This window comes from Fukomys damarensis, unplaced genomic scaffold, assembly GCF_012274545.1.
Source record: "Fukomys damarensis isolate Sample0158 unplaced genomic scaffold, DMR_v1.0_HiC HiC_scaffold_16, whole genome shotgun sequence".
Classification (NCBI taxonomy): domain Eukaryota; kingdom Metazoa; phylum Chordata; class Mammalia; order Rodentia; family Bathyergidae; genus Fukomys; species Fukomys damarensis.
The window spans coordinates 22,994,379-23,013,866 of NW_022900928.1; the positions used below are offsets into that span (position 1 = coordinate 22,994,379).

General features: G+C 43.0%; 2 protein-coding genes across 9 annotated transcripts in view; both read right to left on the bottom strand.

Moving 5' to 3' along the window:
- Cckbr (cholecystokinin B receptor) overlaps window positions 1–1,018 on the bottom strand; it is a 9,550-nt gene extending 8,532 nt beyond the window's left edge. Inside the window, exon 1 of the mRNA XM_010644292.1 lies at window positions 828–1,018. Within this exon, the coding sequence (XP_010642594.1) occupies window positions 828–1,018 (191 nt within the window). The remainder of the gene's footprint in view (window positions 1–827) is intronic.
- A 13,856-nt stretch (window positions 1,019–14,874) lies between these two features.
- Cnga4 (cyclic nucleotide gated channel subunit alpha 4) overlaps window positions 14,875–19,488 on the bottom strand; it is a 37,865-nt gene continuing 33,251 nt past the window's right edge. For all 8 annotated transcript variants that reach the window (XM_019210661.2, XM_019210660.2, XM_019210658.2 and 5 more), the window contains 2 exons: window positions 18,498–18,847; window positions 14,875–16,462 (listed from right to left, as the gene is read on the bottom strand). In XM_019210661.2, the coding sequence (XP_019066206.1) occupies window positions 16,002–16,462; window positions 18,498–18,847 (811 nt within the window). In that variant the 3' untranslated portion in view covers window positions 14,875–16,001. The remainder of the gene's footprint in view (window positions 16,463–18,497; window positions 18,848–19,488) is intronic.

Sequence of the window (19,488 nt, forward strand, 5' to 3'; positions counted from 1 at the left end):
GCCCCGCCCCAGGTCCCTCTGCTGCTCCGCTCACCCCTCCTAGAATCCGGTCCCTCCGGGGCTGGTCAGCCTCTGTCCTATCAGGTGACCCAACGCCCTGGTCCCCAGCTAGGGAGTTACTGCCTCCAGGCTCACTACTTCCCTAGATCTCCCGCGTCTTCTCTTGCAGAAGTCCTTTCTCCCACCCTCTCTTTACCAATGCTTCCAATTCTGGGGAAGTGTGTGCGTGTGCGTGTGTGTATGCGTGTGCGTGTGTGTGTGTGCTCGCGCCCGCGCGCCCGCGCAAGGGCTCGCCAGCCCGCACAGGCTGGGTGAGAGGAGGCTGCAGAGGGAGGGAAGGTAAGGGGCGGGCAGAGGCAGCTCCGGAGGAGTCCCGAGCCTTGGTACGGGAGGAGGAGGTGCCCTGGAGGTCAGGTTTCAGTTCGCGGGTCCCCAGCCGTGGCGCAGGTGCCCAAGCCTGCCTGGAGACGGCCACCTACTATGCCGCAGTGGCCGCGACACCACCGTTTACCGTAGTCCCCTGCAGCTCCTCATTGAGGGCTAAGGGTGCATCTCTCCCCGCACACTCCACCTCCTGAGGACCAACACCCAGTACTGCCCCCGGGGTCCCAGGGAACCCTCAGCAGAGCGGAGCCGGTGGGAGGGTGCCATTCGTCCTCGGGGAACCCGGGCCGGGGAAGAGTCAGACTTGGGTGTTGAGGACGACCGGGAATGGAGGTGAGAACTGACAGGATGAACTGGGGTAGCTAAAGTTCCAACTCTGTCCAGGTCCCGGGCAAAAGAGGAGGAGGCTCCAACTGACCCTGCGGTCTCCAGGCAGCGCCTACCTCCACTTGACAAGCGGACGCTCCCTGTTTGCAGGCAGCGCAGGTGGAGCCGCTGGGTAGGGTGTCAGGTTCCCACGAGAGGGGGCCAGAGTGGGGCTGCGTCTCCGGGGAGCAGTGGGGACAGCTGTACACTGTGTGCACAAGACTGGAGTGGGTTCGGTTTCTCGGGCTGGAACGTGCTCACTATCCATTCTCCTTGATTCCAAAGAAAGTCCAGCATGATCTGAAATTCTGTCTGGCCCCCAGAAGCTGTAAGAAATGGGAGCACCAGTGGAAGAGCAGATTAGAGTGAGGTCTAGGTGTATGAGGAATTCAGAGTCCTTATCCATCATTTTGGAGAAGATCTGGTCCAGCCAGTTAATAGGGACCACGGCATGGGAGGACAATGTTTAAGCCTAGAGTGTGTGGATGTCATCACCTTCTCCCCCTTCCTTTCCTCTGGCACTGCCCGACTTGCTCATCTGAGAGCCCTGGACCACAGGAGTTTGAATTACTGTTTGTTCAGCTCCAGCACAGGTGGAGTGCCAGATAACCTGCTGAACTTTTCCCACGTTGGATGACGGTAATGCACAGAGGCGAGGGGACAAAGAAAAAAGCAGGGGGGAAAGGAATGGAAATAGTAGATAGACATTCACTTACCCAGGAAACCATGTGCCAGTAATAAGATGTGCACTGACTATCCTGTACACAGTCTGTCCCTAAGTATCAGTTGCTTTCATGGGGATTTCCCCAGGTAAGCCAGTGACTGCAATATCTGGTCATAGGTGCATCCACCAAGGTGCACAGGTCAGAAACATAAGACTCACTCAATGCCTTACTGCCTTGTGCTCCTCCACCTCTGTAATGGGGACTGTGATGCAAAGCCCGGACTCCTCTGCAAAAATGAAATATTATTGTCCAGCTGTTGAGAGTGCTGCTGAAAGACGGTATCCTTCAGGAGTTGTCTGAGCAGAAGAAACCTGGCTCTTACAAGGTCACGGATGTTTTCTGGGAAATCCATCAGTGACCCATCAGCATAGAGAAAGACAACTCTGAAATCTGTTTGCAGCATCAGAGCTCCTCATGGGGTTGACTGAGATCTTTGTTGAGACTGAATTACTGCTCAGCTTCTCCCTTTGCCCAATGCCATTTTCATCCTCTCCCTTGCACAGGTGTTGATTCCAAGAGGACTCCTCAGTAAACATCCTTCACAGTAATCTCTGTTTTAGAGTCTGCTTCCTGAGGAACATAACTACATCACTCCCATATCCAATCAATCATGAAGTCCTGTTGATTTTAGCTACAATGTTTCTTGACTCCCTTTGCTTGTATACATTACTGTACAGGCTCTTGTGCTACTCTCCTAGGCTCCTACATGGGCCACCACATTTTACTGGTGCCGTCTTACATTCATCCACCACCTTGTGGGCACAGTGTTTGTTTAGAATGCAAATATGATTTTGCCACGCTCTGACTTTTGCATTTGGGACAGAGAAAACCTTTTCACAGGATCTATGAAGCCCTCATGGTCTGACTCCTGCTGGCTTTTCTAGCCAGTTTATTTTGAGTTTTTATGGCTTGTCTTTTCCACTGTAACACACTGATCTTCCTGTAGTCCCCCATCCTCCACACCCTTTTTGCTATGTATCCTCCATTACATGGCTTTTGTACTACTCTCTGGAAGCTCCTCTTATTCATCTAATCCAGCTCAAGCAGCAATTTTCAGGGATGTTTTCCCTGGCTTCCTCTCCAGAAGTAGGTAGAAGTATAGGATGACCATGTCCCAGTAACTCTTACTTTTCTATAATCTTCTTCTCCTGAGGGTGGGTGTACTTAGGAATGTAATGAGATACTGCTCTCATAATTGTTTTGTGGCAAAAGGATTTGGCAGATGTTTATGTTACTCAGGTTATCTCAAGATAAAAAAAAATTCAACTAGTCCTGATCAATTTGCACAAATTCTTTAAAGGCCAGGAGTTTTCCCTGTCTGACCATAGCAATAGAAGTTGGGGGTATTTGGAGAACAACTGGGATTCCAAATATTGTTAATGGCTTGAAAACAGAGGGGACCGTGTGGAGGTCCACATATGGCTGTTGGTAGCTGGTGAATGGAGGGTTGGGGCACAGGGAAAGAGGCTTCTGCTTGAGAGTAGTCCCTAGAGGACAGCCAGAATAAGAACAGGGACTTCAGTTCTCTCCCAAGTCTTTAGAAGGGATTTCAGTTCTGATGACACCTTGTGATATTATGAGCAGAGAACTCAGACATACGGGGTAGACTTCTGGCCATATGAGTTAATGGGTGTTATTTTAAGCCACTAAATTCATGATAATTTGCTTCAGCAGCAATAGAAAAATAGACACCCTCATCTTGTTCCCTCCTTATTTACAAAAGTTTTCTTTCTATTTTTCCCTTCTATTCTCCTTTATTATTTTCCCTTCCTTCCCTCCCTTTTTCCTGGCTCCCCTTCCTGTTTGGACACTTTCTTCCTATTTTATAATATAAATTATGCATTTCTGCTTGCAGTTTCTCACACCAGAGAGACAATGCAATATTTACTCATGTGTGTTCAGTTTATTTCACTTAAGAGTATGGTCTCAAGGTGCATCCATTTACCTGGAAATGTCTTTATCCCTCTTTATGGCAGAGTAGTACTCTACTTTATGATACTTTTAATTCTTTCAGGAAGATACCAAGAAGGAGAATAGCTAAGTCAAATGGCACCTCTAGTTTTAGTTTTTTGAAGAATCTCCATATTGATTTCCACAGTGGTTGCCTCAATTTACACTCCTACCAAGAATGGGGAAGGTTTCTTTTCTCCCATAGCTCAAAGAGCATTTGTTATTGGTTGATTTCTTGATGATAACCATTCTTTCTGGGAAGAGATGGAATTTCAATGTTGTTTTAATTTTCATCTCTTGAAAAATCAAGATGTTGAACATTTTTTCATATATTTATTTGCTATTTGTACTTCTTTATCTGAGAAGTGTCTATCCATTTCAGATGCCCATTTTTTGGATAAGGTCTTTAAATTGGGTAGTCTTTTTTGAGTTCTTTATATATTCTAGATATTAGTCCTTTGCCTGAAATACAGCTGGCAAAAAATTTTTCCCACTTGGTGGCTTGTCTCTTCACTCTGCTGATGATTTCTTTTGCTGTGCAAAAACTTTTTGATATGGTGAGATTCCAGTTGTTAATTCTTTGTAATATTTCCTGTGCAATCAGAATTTTGTTCATAAAGTCTTTGCTGACACCTATGTTTTCAAGGTTTTCACCTTTTCTATATTCTAGCAGATTTAATGTTTCTGTTTTAATATTTATATCTTTGATTCATTTCAATTTTGATTTCATGCATGGTGAGAGATATGGGACTTCAACTTTATAGAGAAAATAATAACTAGTAGAGAACAACTCTCTCCAGAAAAATCTGTTCCATTTTTGGACATATTAAATTTCAGATGCTTTTTAGACATTTAAGTAGAAATTCCAGTAAGAAATTAATTATATGAATTTTACAGGAAGTAATACAAACCACAGAATTAATAAGAGGGTATAGAATAGAAATAAGTGAGGGACCAGATCATAAGTCTAGAAAGGATAATTTTTTTTTTTGGTACTGGGGATTGAACTTGAGTCCTTGAGCTTGCAAGGCAGGCATCAGAACCACTGAGCTAAATCCCCAGCCCTAAAGGATAATTTTTGATGATAAAGAGTTACAACTAGGGATTTAGCTCAGTGGTGTCGCTGCCTGCCTCAAACACACAAGGTCCTGAGTTTGATGTCCTGTACAAAAAAAAAAAAAAAAGATAAAGGGTTAAAGAGTTGCCTATAAAGGAGACGAACAAACAGAAAGAGGAGGAAGAGGAGAAGAGAACAAGAGAGCAAAGCATCAGAGAACTAAAGGAGAAGAAGCCTAAGAGAAAGTGCTGAACTTATTCAAACATTCAAACACCACTTCCAGATAAGCAAAATGGAGATTTACAGATGTTTTCTGAATTTAGTGACTTGAAGATCTTTGGTAACTTTGGAAAGGGCCACTTAGGCGAGTTCGTTCAATCAGAAGACCAGGTGGGTGTACAAAAAACTGAACGTGATGGACAGAAAAGGAGTGAGTGACTTCAGCCAAATCTCTTAGAAGTATGATTATCAAGAAAAGTGAAGAGGGTGGCGGAGGAAGAGGATGACCTTTTTTTTTTTTTTAAGATAAGAGAATTAGAAGTCCCCATTAGAATTACTCTAATATATTGAAAATAATGAAATTGTAGGAAATAGGAGAGAAAGAAAGAGAAGAGGGAAAGATAAGGAAAAGGAGGAGCAATAGAGACTAATAAATTAATTGATTAATTATGCCAGGTACCTGGGAAGGCAAGGAGGAATTAATCTAGAGCAGGAGTGGAGGGTCTTAACTTTTGGTAGCAGTAAAGACAAAATCAATTGTAAGGGGAAATTAGTAGAAAGGGATTATCGTAGAGGAACATAAATCACTGCCAACCAGATAATAACTATGTTTCCTAGACTTGTTTTGCAACTAAATGTTGCTTTACAACTAGTACAGTGGCTGTGGGTGGAAGAGATAAGTGCAGCTTCTAGATCAAGGTCTTAAAGGTGATAAACACTCTCTCTCTCTTTGCTTCTATCTATAGTTTAATCGTGGATATGAGGGTAAGCCACCTTTGATTATGTGGTGAAGGTGACTAGAGATGACAGAGTGACAGAAAGGGAGAAACCTGGGTCTCCGTTACTTTCAAATCATTTTACTGTATGATTCTTCTGCATGAAAAAGAAAAAACCCTAAAATATTAAGTCTTTAACGTTTTTCCTATGTTGTCATAGCAACCTACCCAGCATCTTAACTAAGACAATAGATTCCAGATTTGGTGGGGAGCCCTTGGCTGATAGTTTCTATTTTCTCTTTGAAGTTGGAGGTTTGATTTTTGAGTGTGGTATGTGTATGTGTGTGTGAGTGTGTGTGTGTGTGCTCATGAATGGAAGGGGTTGAAATTTTAGGAGCCAAGATAGGTTAAGAAAACTATACACAATGAGAAAAGGAACGTGGAGGCCAGAGGCATGTAGAATAAGACAACAGAAAAGTATTGAGGGCCTCTGGAGGTTTGATGACCATGAATTTCTAGTGGTGTAAGTTTCTCCAGAAGAGCTTGGCTACTTGGATGAAAACATGGAGAATATTGATGGTTCAGTTCATCCAAAGTTGGGATTTTGGGTAAGATGGAAAAGCAGAAGGACAGAGGTAAACTAATGGGACATGAAATCTCATCCAGACATGGAAAGAATAGAACTGTGAGAGAGGTGACAAAGTCTAAAATGAATAATAGGTAGGTGCCAGGAGATTGGTAGTTGTCAGCAGTGAGGAAGGGAAGAAGGGAGTAAAATGAATCTATGACCTTAAGGAGTAGAGGTCTGTTGTGAGGAAGCAGCCTTGGTTAATGCTGGACTCAAGTTTTGATGCATGGATTGTGAGAGGATGAGAAACCATTCCTTTCTGCACAGAATATGTGATCCTTGGAGGGCTCCTGGTTTTAGTTAACACAAGAGTTGTGAATATGTTCAGAGAGACTGAGAATATAAGAATTTACTGGTCTTGGAAAATGAATTATAGAGAACAAGACTCTGAGCAACTTTTCTAAACATCACAGGTCTGGGTTAAGTGCCTCTTCTGTGTGCCCCTGAAACATTCTGTACCTCTCAATATGGTAATTCCTACACTTATGTGTCTTGAAATTGCTCTTTTCCCTGTCTATATTTTAGGTGTCTGATTCTTGCCTTCATGACTATATTTGGAGATATGGCCTTGGCTTCATGAACCTTGGATTGCTTATACTTTTCGTGTGCATGCCCTATTTTTCGTCATCTTTGAACCTTGATCATATTCTCTAACTAAATGCAGATGGATAATAGGAGGTGAGGGCCAAGAAGTGGTGCGTGTGGATTTATTTTAGAAAGATGGTTTATAAAGAGCACCACACCAAGTAATAAGTGCAGTAGAGAAGGGTAGATACTATGAGCAGAAGAGAGACTGGGAGGGGAAGAAAGGATGGTGCTGAGAAAGCACTCGCTAATTTCTCAAACCTAGCAAAATTCCATTTATGCCAACAACAATCCAGCATTTGGAGAGAATAGCATTGCTAAGGTCCAGGAAACAGGGAGGCTTTGGATCACAGCAAGAAGGGAACTGCAAAGTCAGTGTGGGCAGTAAGGAAAGAGACCTTGACTCTCATCCTGGAAGAAGTCAGCAGTGTAAGAGGTCAAAAAAGCAAGTGTAAGACATCTTGGAATAAGGCCATGCCCAGGGCTGAGGGAAGCTCTCTAACTCAACCTTTTGCCTGCCAAGGTTTTCTGCTTTTTAATTTTTTTTTTTTTGAGGGGGATTCTGAGCCACCTCGCTGGACTTGTAGCCATAACAATTTACCTCAATATTCAATATCACAACTGAGATAAGAGTGGAACACTTAACAGTTCAGCAGATGTTAAGAGGAAAGAATCAGAGAGAGGAGAATATGGTACCTGCTGCACAGCTGGATAACCTGGTTTATAAAGCCCTGCTTATTGTATATAGTTTGCAGGTCTACAGAGTGCCAGCACTTTGCCCAGGAAAGCTAGTGCTCACACAATAGCAGGAGGATCATGTTGAAAGGGGTCTTGAGCCCCCTTTGGGTGCCCCTTGCCCAATTATGCCACTCACGCACCAAGAGGTCCGGCAGGAGATCTTTATTGTAGGGAGGCGAGCGGGAGGCAGGAAGGCAGAGAGAGAGAGAGAGGAGGAGGAAGAAGCAGAAGGAGAGAGAGAGAAGAACAAAGAAAGGAAGGTCCTTTTATCAGTTTGGGGGTGGGCTATTGCTTATTTAGGAGGAGTGAGTTACTTTTAACCTATCACAGGCCAGATTGCTTTTATGGGCCCAGTCCTGCAGACACAGGTTTCAACTTTCCTGGACCACTGTGGCCTGGGGTGGGGGGAAACCAGAGATAAGGGCATGAGGTCATTTTAGGAGCCAAGATGTACCAGGAGAATGCAGCCTGTGAGGCGACGTCACAGCATACTTTAACATGATCAATTCCCTAACACATGTAATAGGCCCTGCTTCAGCACCTTGGCCCTAATGCATGTGTAGCTGTATAGGATCCAGTGCAGGAGAGAAACCAGCTGCAGTTTAGTCCTTGGAGTGTCCAGCTTGCCCCTTAACCCATTTTCTCAGTTCCATCCTCTGTGTCTGATTAGGCTGCCTACTCCTCCCATCTCCAAGGCCTTTTCTTTGCTGAATTTCTGGGATGTGTGGCTATGCTTCTGTGCTGAGCTCCTGCCTACGCAATCCCTGCCCACACAGGAGGCTCTTCTCTTGGGATGATTAAACAAAGAAGGAGCAGGCTGAGAAGGCAGGCGGCTGGAGCCAGAGCAAGCAAGGATGATGAGCAGAGGAAAGATACCAGGGACAGGCCTGGTCTCTGCTGTCTCCTGGCACAAGCTTCGTACCCAGGGGCCTGTTCTGGCTGGCTGGTCATACTTGGCTTCAGATGTCAGGTTTACAGGTTCTCTGGAGGGCCTGAATCTGACAGGCTATGGCTTCCTTTGAGGCTGAAAAGAACCGAAGAATGGTCACTCAGAGAGGGCTTCCCTGTGTTATTAGTCTCTGGGGCCCTGTGGGATGTGCTGGTGATAGCTGAGGACAACAGGTCGAGGTACTGAAACAGGCAAAGCAATTATGGGAAAGCAGTCATGTGCCTTTGAGTCCATGCATTCTGGGGGTGAAAAGCACAAGGAATTTTCAGTCTGCAAGGTGGGTAGTTTCCAACGTTCCTGGCCATTCAATGGTGCTACCCTCAGCAGAGCTGCTTTATGCAGCTGCTATAGGCAACCTCCTCAGTGATGTCTCTTGGGATCCCTGCTGATGTATTTTTGTCCTTGAGAAAAAGTATGAACAAGGATTTTCTCAGACCAGCCAAGATCACAATTGCTGACCTCTTTCCTATCCCTTGGATTCCATTTCTCCCTGGGTAATTCTGCCAGCTTTCCTAAGCAATGAAACGCTGACACTGACTCCTGGGAAGGAAGACCTGGGAGAGGGAAGAAAGGAGTACTTTGTGCCCTCTGCTGGCCAGGCATGAAATCACCCTTACAGTCCAGAGGTGGAGGCTCAGGTTATGCGGGATTGAACAATCTATATCCCAGCACCCTCAAAGGCAAAACTACTGCTAGAAGGATATGAGTAATAGTAATAGACACTACCTGTTATTAAGATATAACTATCTTTCAAGCACTGGTAGGCAGTTTACATTTCTACATTATTTACATTTTAATGCTCTAGCATTTCCTCTCAAAAACCCTAAAATATTTTGTAGAAGAAGCAGGCATCCTCAGTTAGTAAGTGATGCACGAGAATCAAAACCCAACTCTGATTGGTTCCAAATATATAGTTTCCCATCTGTTGTACTTCGAGGCAAACCTAACTTGCCTTGACATAGGTCATAACTCTGATCCCAGCTTGAATCCACCTTAACCCATGTCTCTGATCTTTGCCTCAAGCCAAATCCCAGCTTCAGGCCCAAACAAGAATCCACCCACCTTGCCTCTGGTTCCTGGCTCCTACTGTTTGTGTTACATCTCTCTTTGAGTCCAATGGCCTTTCTCCCTATGAATCTGATTTCTTCCCAAGCTTGATACTTTTTTTCCATCTGTTTTCTGGGGCTAGCAGCCAAACACTGAGAAAGAAAAGGGTGGGGAAGGCCGAAGGAGCTTCTGTGGGGGAGTAGCTAACTGGGAACACAGAGGAGAGGTGTACCCCAAATCTTAGCCAGGGTGAGGCTCTAAATTTTGTGAGATGGAGAAGAGCTACAGCAGATGGGCTCTCAGGAGGAGGGCCCTTATGGCCCTGACACCCCTGTGAAATTTCTTCTAACAATGACTCCAAAACTCCCGCCCACCTCTAACAGCTGCATGGGTGTGGACCCTGGAGCTAGAATTGGTAGCTCTTCTCCAGAACAGCAGGTGGTCCCTTGTCTTTGGCTGCAGCCCTGAAATCACACTTTAGTACACTGGGCAGACTTGCCAGTGATTCACAAGCTTTACACAACTGGGTCCTTTTCTCCTGGTTACCAAGGTTACTAGCCACAACTACCATTCCTAAGAAAGGAAGGCATGTACCTGGTTTCAGTTCAAGCTGAGGTAGTTCCTTTCCTTATCTCCCTATAAGAAAGTATATGCTTAGGACAGCTATGATATTGGGCAAGTTACCTAATCCCAAAGCCTTAGTTTCCTAATTTCAAAATTAGGTAGTAAGGATTAACTGAAACAATGCATTTGACCCAGAACCTAGCTAGAATAGCTTTTCAACAAATCAAATGAAGTATTTTTGACTGCACTCTGGGCTTTAGTTTCCTGATCTGGAAGGATGAGCATTTTTTTATAACTTAAACTTCCTAACATTATTATAAGAATTATAACAACCAAGTGATATAAGGTATGAACAGCACTTATGAATGATTTCATAAGAAGTGTGTAAAAATTGTACATTTCTCTAAATCAGGTAATTTTCAGTTAAGTTTTTAATAATCTACTTTTGGGGGGCTGTAATCTCATTATGTTTTATAGGGAAGATAGGAGGGTGTGAAGGAAGGGCAGGGATAAGGGGAAAAAATGAGAACCAAGACCTGTCACGTAAAGGTACAAGATCCCAATGATGAATGTAACTGTATACCTAAAATGTACTAATAAACTCAATGAGGAAAAAAAATCTCATTATGTTTTGTGACATTCTTCCTTGTCTTGCTTTCCCAACTTAGGGTCTTGGAAGGTCTCTAGGCATTTTATGTTGGATAGGACATCTGGAGCAAGGCCTCTGGTCTTCTGACCATGATGGCTATGCTGGAATGTTCCTTGTTCAAGCTGACACATCCTGAAGGGAGTGCTGCTCTGAGATTGCATGCCTACTCTGGCAGTGATCATTCTCCAGTTTCCAGAGACTGAACTCATGGTGTCCTCTGTGGAAGTGAAATCTAGGCTGCTTTTCTCCATAGAGACTCTGTTACAGAATTTGGCTTCCATTGCCTTTGCCTTCTGGTGTTATGAATATGGCAACAGAGACTTTGTAGATATAGTTAAAATTAATAATCATATGACTTTAACATAGGAAGACTGTTCTGGATTATGTAGGTAGATGTAATCAAGTTAGATGAGCCCTAAAAGGATTTTTCTCAGCCCTATAGTAGGAGCTATTTGAAAAATGAGAAATATGTAGTGTGTTTTATTGGTCTGAAGATAGAGAAGTCAGGTATTAAGGACACGGCTCAGTTATACAATCAAAAGGGACTAAATTTTACCAACAGGCTAATGAGCTTGGAAGTAGATTCCTTTACAGAGCCTCCAGTTAACAGCTCAGCCCAATTCACACTTTGATTTCAGTCTTGGAAGCTCTAAGCAGAGCGTGGATTTCTGACTCACAGAACTTTGGGATAATAAGTGGGTGCTATTCTAAGCTGCCTAATTGGGGTGATATATTAAACAGAAAAAAAGAAAATTAATATAACATTCAAGAATCTCATTTCTTTTCTTAGTCTTGGAAAATTTTCCCTTGTTAGGTCCAGAAGTTTCTGTTATTTCAACACTAAGCCCTTAGAGACAGGTACAATGTGATAGTAAGTGAAGTGTTTGTTAAAACCTAGGAGCCATGGTCACAAAATAATTAAAGGCAAACAGTTTCTGATTATTTATGTTTTTGATCCTGCAATTCAAAAAGCTTGAAGTTTAGGGGATGCAAAGATTTAGGTACCTAATGATGGGAGGAATGATCAAATGTACAAATTCCAAAATGACAATTTCAGTAAAATTTCTTGCTACATACATAAATACTTAGCCTACTGCTTGATACACACTAACCAATGTACTTTGTACTTGGAGAATTTATTTTGATTTTTGTTTTATTTCCAGAGTCTAAAATTGTGTTTGTTTCTGCCTGTCCTGACCTTACTTAATTCTAAGTTGTCAAAGCTGTCTTCAATACAGTGGTGGTAACTGCTTCTTAAGTAAAGGGACTCAATATGAAATTGCTGACATTTAAGTTGTTTTATGGCATGATGGCTCTACCTTAAAGAATTTGATCTTCTCATCTAGGAATAGCAGAGACAGAGAAAAAAATGCATATCTGGCTGTGGAAATTTTGTTTCTGCATTAAGAGCATGCCAGATAGCCAGATGTTACTCTTCTTATGCTGTAGGTCAGTATTCTATGGGTGGTAGGGAGAACTTGTTCTAACAGAGCTTTCTTGGGGGATAAGTGTGCATATTCTATTATGTCAACACATAGCTTATTTTCAGGTCCCTAAATCTATCAGATATTACCAAAATGGCCTTCGCAGAGAAGAATAACATAAGATTATCAGAGTCAATGAAAAAGCAAGAGATAGCACACATGACATAAAAATACTGTTCACAGAGGTAATGGCAGAAAATTTCCCAAACAGGGAAAAAGAATTTGACATACAATTGAGGCATATAAAACTCCAATTAGCTATGATAAAAACTTCACCAACGTGTATAATAGTCAATATTATAGAAATTCAACACGAGAACAGACTACTAAAAACTGTCAGAGAAAAGAAACAAATCACCTATAAAGAAAGCCCATGAGAATCACAGCATACTCCTCAACACAAACCCTTAAGCCAAGGAGAGCTTGGAGTAAAATATTTTAAGCCCTAAAGGTAAACAACCTTCAACCCAAATTAATATAACCCCCAGAAAACTATCTTTCAAAATTGATGAAGAAATAAGATACTCCCATGACAAAAGACATTTGAGGAAATTCAAGAACACCAAACCAGCACTCCAAAGTGCTCTGTAGAATGTTCTAGAAAGAGATAACAAGGATTACAAATTCAGTAGTGTAGCTAGATACAAAATCAACATTCAAAAAACAATAGCCTTCCTGTATATGAATAACAAACTCATTGAGAGAGAAATTAGGGAAACAACACCTTTCATAATGGCATAAAAAAAGAGAATTACCTAGAAAGGAAATAAAAGACCTCTACATTGAAAACTACAGTACTCTGCAAAAGGAGATCAAAGAGGATATCAGAAAATGGAAAGATATCCCTTATTCTTGAGTAGGAAGACCATCATGGTGAAAAATGGCCATACTTCCAAAATTGTTATACTGATTTAGTGCAATCCCAACAAAAATTCCAATAGCTTATCTTACAGAATTAGAAAAAATAAACCTAAAATTTATTGGAACCAGAAGAGACCTAGAATGGCAAAGGCAATTCTGGGAAACAAAGGCAAGCAGGGGGCATCACAATTCTTGACTTGAAATTATACTACAACACTAATGTAATAAAAACAGCATGGTAGCTGGGTGTGGTGTCACACACCTGTAATCTCAGTACTCGGGAGGCTGAGGCAGGAGGATTGCTGTGAGTTCGAGACCAGCCTGGGATGCATAGTGAATTCAAGGGCAGTCTGAACTACATAGTGAGACCCTGTCTCAAAAAACCCAAACCAAAACCAGAAACAAAAAACCAAAAAACAGCATGCTACTGGAAAATCAAAACCAAGCCAAGCCAAACCAATCAAACCAACAGATTTGAGGATTAATGGAACAGATTGGAAGATACAGAAACAATTCCAGACATATGCATCTTTGACAAAGGAGCCAAACACCTTGACCAGAAGAAAGCCTCTTTAATAAATAGTGCTGGGAAAACTGGCTTTCCACTTGCTGAAGATTAAAATTAGGCCCGTATCTTTCATGATGCCCTAAATTAAACTTGAAATGGATTAAATATCTAAATATTAAAATAGAAATACTTAATCTTCTGGGAGATGGAATAGGTAGAACTCTTGAAGGCATTGGTGTAGGCAAAGATTTTACGAACAAAACCTCAGTCACACAGGAAGTATCACAAAGAATCAACACCTGGGATTTCATCTTATTAAAAAAGCTTTTGCATAGTGAGAGAAACTACCAACAGAGTGAAAAGATAACCTATAGTGTGGGAAAAATTTTTTGCCAGCTATTCCTCAGACAAAGGACTAATATCTAAAATATACAAAGAACTAAAAAATATCAGACAGCTCCAATTTAAAGAGCAAATTAAAAAATGGGCATCTGAAATAAATAGACATTTCTCAGATGAATAAGTAGAAACAGAAAATAGATATATGAAAAGATGTTTAACATCACTGCTTATTCAAAAGATGCAAATTAAAACAACATTGAGATTCCATCTCACTCCAGAAAGAATGGCTATTATCAAGAAAAAAGAGAAAAATCAAAGGAAAAAAGAAAAAGATTTTGTGCATAAGGGAGGGAGGAATGGAAAAAAAAAGAAGCAAGATGTTATCATGCACTGGTACAAATTCCCTATCATGAAAGTTACCATTATGCATATCTAAAATGTACCAACAAATGCTTTGCAAAAAAAGAAAAAGAAAACCCCCAAATACCAAAATGGCCTTTTACCACATACCCACCTATTCTAGTACTTTTTTTTTCTTTTTTTGGTACTGGGGATCATACTTGGGACCTTGCACTTGTGAGGCTAGTGAGGTGCCACTGAGCTAAATCCCTCCCACCCATCTATTCTAGTTCAACATAGTTAGAGTTAGAAAAACCTCTCATGAAATTGACGTGGATCTTCTTCCAACTTTGGGCCTCTAATCTGCTTCAACTCTCTTCACTCTAGATAGCAAATATATATTTGTGTGCTTCTATGTGTCAGGCACAATTTGGTCCCTGGAGACACAGAGATGAACAATACAGACCTAGTGATATATATCTATATATATCTTAATATTAACATATATACTTTATATTAATATATAATATTTATATAATATGTAATATATTTAAATATATAATAGATATTATAATATATAATATAATATATATTTAAGTACATACACATATATATTTAAGTTAGTACACGATTGCAGTACAGCCTTATATTCTATAAAGAAGAAATCACAACTACATGTTTTAAAATAATTTGAAGTACAATGACCCTCATAATCTTTCCTGACAGTAGAGATTTATCACTTGTTGTGAATTTAATCCCAGGCTCATTTAAAAATACCAACTGGCACAGCTCAGACCTGAAGACTGGCCATGTCATAGAGGAGCTGAAATGTGCATGTGATTCAGAAATGACATCAGATTTCCCTATCCCAAACCAGCAGACCTCCTTCAAACTACACCAAATTATTCCAAACCCGCTCATCTTTACTTGTCCCTATCCCTGATACTCCACTCTACTTAATCTCTACTCTGTATCCTGTCTTGCAATACCATGCAGGAGGTTGGATTTCTGCCAGCACCAAGGTCAGCTCCAGCAACTGGTAGGTTATACAGCAGCACAGGAAAGAGCAGAAGTAAAGCTACCTGCTCTGGCTCACTCAACTAGATCAAATGCCTCCATGTTCACAAAGCGGAGGACATACACCATGGTGTGCTATGCAACGGCCGGTGTGTGCATGTGAATACATCTGTGGAAGCACATACACACTTAGAGCAGTGTCACACACAAGACTGCTTCACTCCGGCTCAGTACTGGTTCCCCATTCTTCAGGTACCCAACCGCTTGGAATTCAACCTAGCAAGTATTACATACCTCATGCCCCTCACTCTGTGACTCAGAATTCAGCCACAATTCAGCCTGGCCCCTCACTGATTTTTTTCTTTGTAGCCCCATAAATGCTCAGTGAGGAGGCAGATACTTTATTGAAATGCAATTTGTAGGGTACACTTGCAAACCACCAATCTGGAAATAGTCAAAGGATATCTTGGACCAAGGGTGTGTTTTTGTGTTTTCATAGGCATGTGCACTATTGGTGTATGACTGTTAGCACATGTTTAGAAGGCGCATTACTGAATGTGCATATATTATGCGCGTATAAGTCATATCCATGCTTTTGAGAAAGCATGTGTGCTTTGAGAATGGGGATTGCAGGGCTTTTTATGTAGAATACAGTCTTGGCCAGCATGTATAATTGTGTGTGTGTGTGTGTGTGTGTACTGCTAAGTGGGGAGATGAATGTGTGCTATACTCCCACATCTCTAGCTGGGCACCTACAGACCAGTTCATTCCTGTCTCTCTGATATAGCAAGCTGAATAGCACAGTTTCTGCAGGCAATCTTCCCTACAACTCTGGATTCACTTGGAGGTGGGAGTCCTGGGAACAGGATGGGGTCATTCTGGGCCTGGGGGTCCCCCTTGGCTAGTTCTTCCCCCTCTATTCTTGGAAGTTCCCTCCCCAGACTCGCTTTCATCATCAGCCTCGGCCAGGTCTTCAGGCACTGGCCACTCTCGAGTCTGCCACTCGAGTCTTTCTATTCGGTAGGCAATCTTGAGTGCACTGGACTCCAGCTCAGCCAGTAGGCGAGCAAACTTGGTCTGCAGATCATCAAGCTGCTCGTCAAGGCCTCTCAGTCGGGACTCTGTGGCCTCCTGCAGGGCAATTTCAGCTGCCTCGGCGTTCACGTCCAGTTTGTTCATTTTGAGCAGGATCTCACGGCCCTTCTCCTCCATGACAACCTGGGCCTTTGGATATTCGCTGAGCACCTCCCGCAGGTCCTCTTTGCTTAGGCAAAACAGGTCTGAGTAACCTAGGCTCTTGATGTTGGCTGTGCGGCGGTTCCCAGACATGTTCCCTGTGGGCCATGGGCAGACAGATGGGAGGACAGTTAGGCAAGGGAGGGGAGGTGGCATTTCACTCTTTTATCAGGACCCTCACCTCCATATTTCTGCTTCTACACCACTTTTCTGCTTCATTAATTCTTTCATTTGGTAGCGTGCTGGGGACTAGGCTAGGTGAGTATCAATGGCCTGCCTCAAAGAATTCACAAGAACCAGACATTTAATAGGGTAGCTATGGAGCAGTGTGGCTGGTACAGGGCAGACTCATGCATTGGGTACCGTGGAAAGATGGACAGAGGATCCCTACTAAGCTAAGGGCAGGCAGCGAATGCAGTGAATCATGGAGGAAGGGGTGCCTAAATTGGGTAGGAAGTAACTAGGGGAAGAGGGGGAGGATGAGAGAGGAAGACAGTTTAGCCAGAAGGAAGAGCATGAGCAGAGGGATGAAGCAGAAAAGAGCCAGATGGATGCAGAAGACAGAATGCAGTTCAGAGTGGCTGAAGTGCAGGCCATGGGGTGAGTGGAGAGAGGAGGGTGAAGTTTACTTTAAATCTTGTAAACCGGGGCAAGGAGTTCAGATCTTATGCTGAGGGCAGTGGGAAACTACTAAAATATTTTAAGCGGGGGAGCTATATGGTATTATTGCCTTTTTTTTTTTCAGTACCTTGGGCCTTTGCCCTGAGCTACAGCTCCCTCTCCTCCTCCATCTTTTATTTTGAGAAAGTGTCTTGCTATGTCCCTAAATTCCTCAGGCTGGGGTCAAACTTGTGATCTGCCTTCCTCAGCTTCTCAAAGTACCATGTGCATTTTAGAAAGATGGTGGTGAGAGGCAGGTAGGAAAGGAAGCTAGATACTGCCAGGCCTGAGAGAGAGAGAGAGAGAGAGAGAGAGAGAGAGAGAGAGAGAGAGAGAGAGAGAGAGAGAGAGAGAGAGAGAGAGAGAGAGAGAGAGAGAGAGAGAGAGAGAGAGAGAGAGAGAGAGAGAGAGAGAGAGAGAGAGAGAGAGAGAGAGAGAGAGAGAGAGAGAGAGAGAGAGAGAGAGAGAGAGAGAGAGAGAGAGAGAGAGAGAAAGAGACAGAGAGAGAGAGAGCGCTAGAAGAAAATTAGAAAATGTCCATTTGTTGAACATTTGCTATATTGCACGCACTATGCTGCATGTCTCACTGATATAACTTATTTATTTTCACAAATGACTCTCTCTGGGCTTTCAATCTTATTCTCATTGGGTGGATGAAGACATTAAAGGTAAAAAGGGAAAGTGATGGTTCAAAGACAAGCTGAGAACAGTGGACAGCATACAGGAGGTGGAAATTGAGGAGGTCCTAGGAGGGCACCCACGAGAAGTTCAGACCCTCAGGCTAGGAGAGCAGGTCTACAGCACATCTAATCTCATGCAGTGCCGGTGTACTTTCATGGCCTCAGTTTCTTTAACGACTCCTACTGCACAGAATGATGAAAGGAAAAAATGAACTGCTGTACAAAACCTGGCCTGCTCTGTAGTTGATGGCCAATAAATGGGAATTTCCTCTCTTTATTTTTCAGTTGGCTGTGAGAAAGTCGTTCCTTGTACTGATCCCAAGAGTGTGTACTTATCCCCTATGTAACCTTGGGCAAGTTACCAAACCGCTCTGAGTTTCAACTTCCTTATCTTTCAAAGAGGACAGGATGGGGACCTATCTTATAGAGTTATGTGAGAATTTAATGAGTTGAAACATTTGAAACTCTTAGAATGGGGCATGTAGTGAGCATGTGATAATATTACTGAAATTACTATCACCTTTGTTATTTTCCACTGGCTTGTTGGTGCTGCAGTCAATGCTCACAGAGCATGTCCACTCTCTCTCCCAAGGACCCAACCCGCTCACTGACTTTGGCTTAATTTCTTTTCAGGCACTCCTTGTCCCACTTATCTCCTGACCCCCGTAGTGACTCAGGTAAATTCAGGTTTCCTTTATGTGTGCCTTGAGGTAGTACCTTGTTCCATTCTTGGTCCTGGTATGACCATGTCTCTCTTCAGCCCCATCCCTGGCATAAGTGCTGGGGTGCCTACCTTTGATATTTATGATGCTGATCTCCCCAAAGTACAGTCCTGCACCAAGCACAGCATACTGTGTGATACCGTCGTCTGCCACCACAGCCAGCTGACCCTCGCGGATAATGTACATCTCTCGGCCAATGTCCCCCTTGCGGCATACGTATTCACCAGGTGAGTAGGTCTGGGGTTGCAGCTTCAGCACCAGCTCCTCCAGCAGGCTTGCCTCACAATTCTGGAAGATCTGTACCCGGCTCAGAGTAGACAGATGCACCGAGACAGCAACCTCTGCCCGCAGTCGCTCAGGCAGGTGTTGTAAAATGGCTACCTCATTGGTCATCTTCTTGTTGATCTGCAGATGCTGGTACCTGAGGGAAGGGACAGTGTCACTTTCTCACCAGCCCCCTACATGCTTGTCATGACGCTTCCTATCAGAGTTCAGTTCAGCCAAGAGCCTGACCACACTTACTTCTTCTCACAATGGTCTTGGGGGTGCATGACAGTCGGCTTTCTTGGTCAAATACATGCTTTGGCCTCTTCTACCTCACCCAAATCCTGGAAGCCTCCACTGTTTGACAAGGGATAATATACCTTTACCTCCTATTAGGCTCCACCCCACCCACCATCAATGTTTTATACCACCTCCACTGATAGCCACTTTAGCCACTAGGCTCTCATCCTTTTAGGGAGCCTTTTTCACAGGCTCCCCCACTGTATGACACTTCCTTTTGTTCAGAACACAGTATGCACTAACATAGCAGAGTCAGCCATCTTGTTGGCCACACCTTGGCCATCTCTACTCACTCCTTCCAGAGCCTTCTGAGTCCTACCAGGAAGTGGCTGCTCCCATTCCCCTCCCATTCCCATCCTCCATGTCATCCTTTCCTTGCATGAGTTCCTATCAGTCTCTTTCCCATCCTTTCCCAGAAGCTCAGAGTACCTCACTGAAGAAACGCCTTTCAAAACCCTCCTACAGATTTACCAATGAATACCACATTTTGGTTCCTTT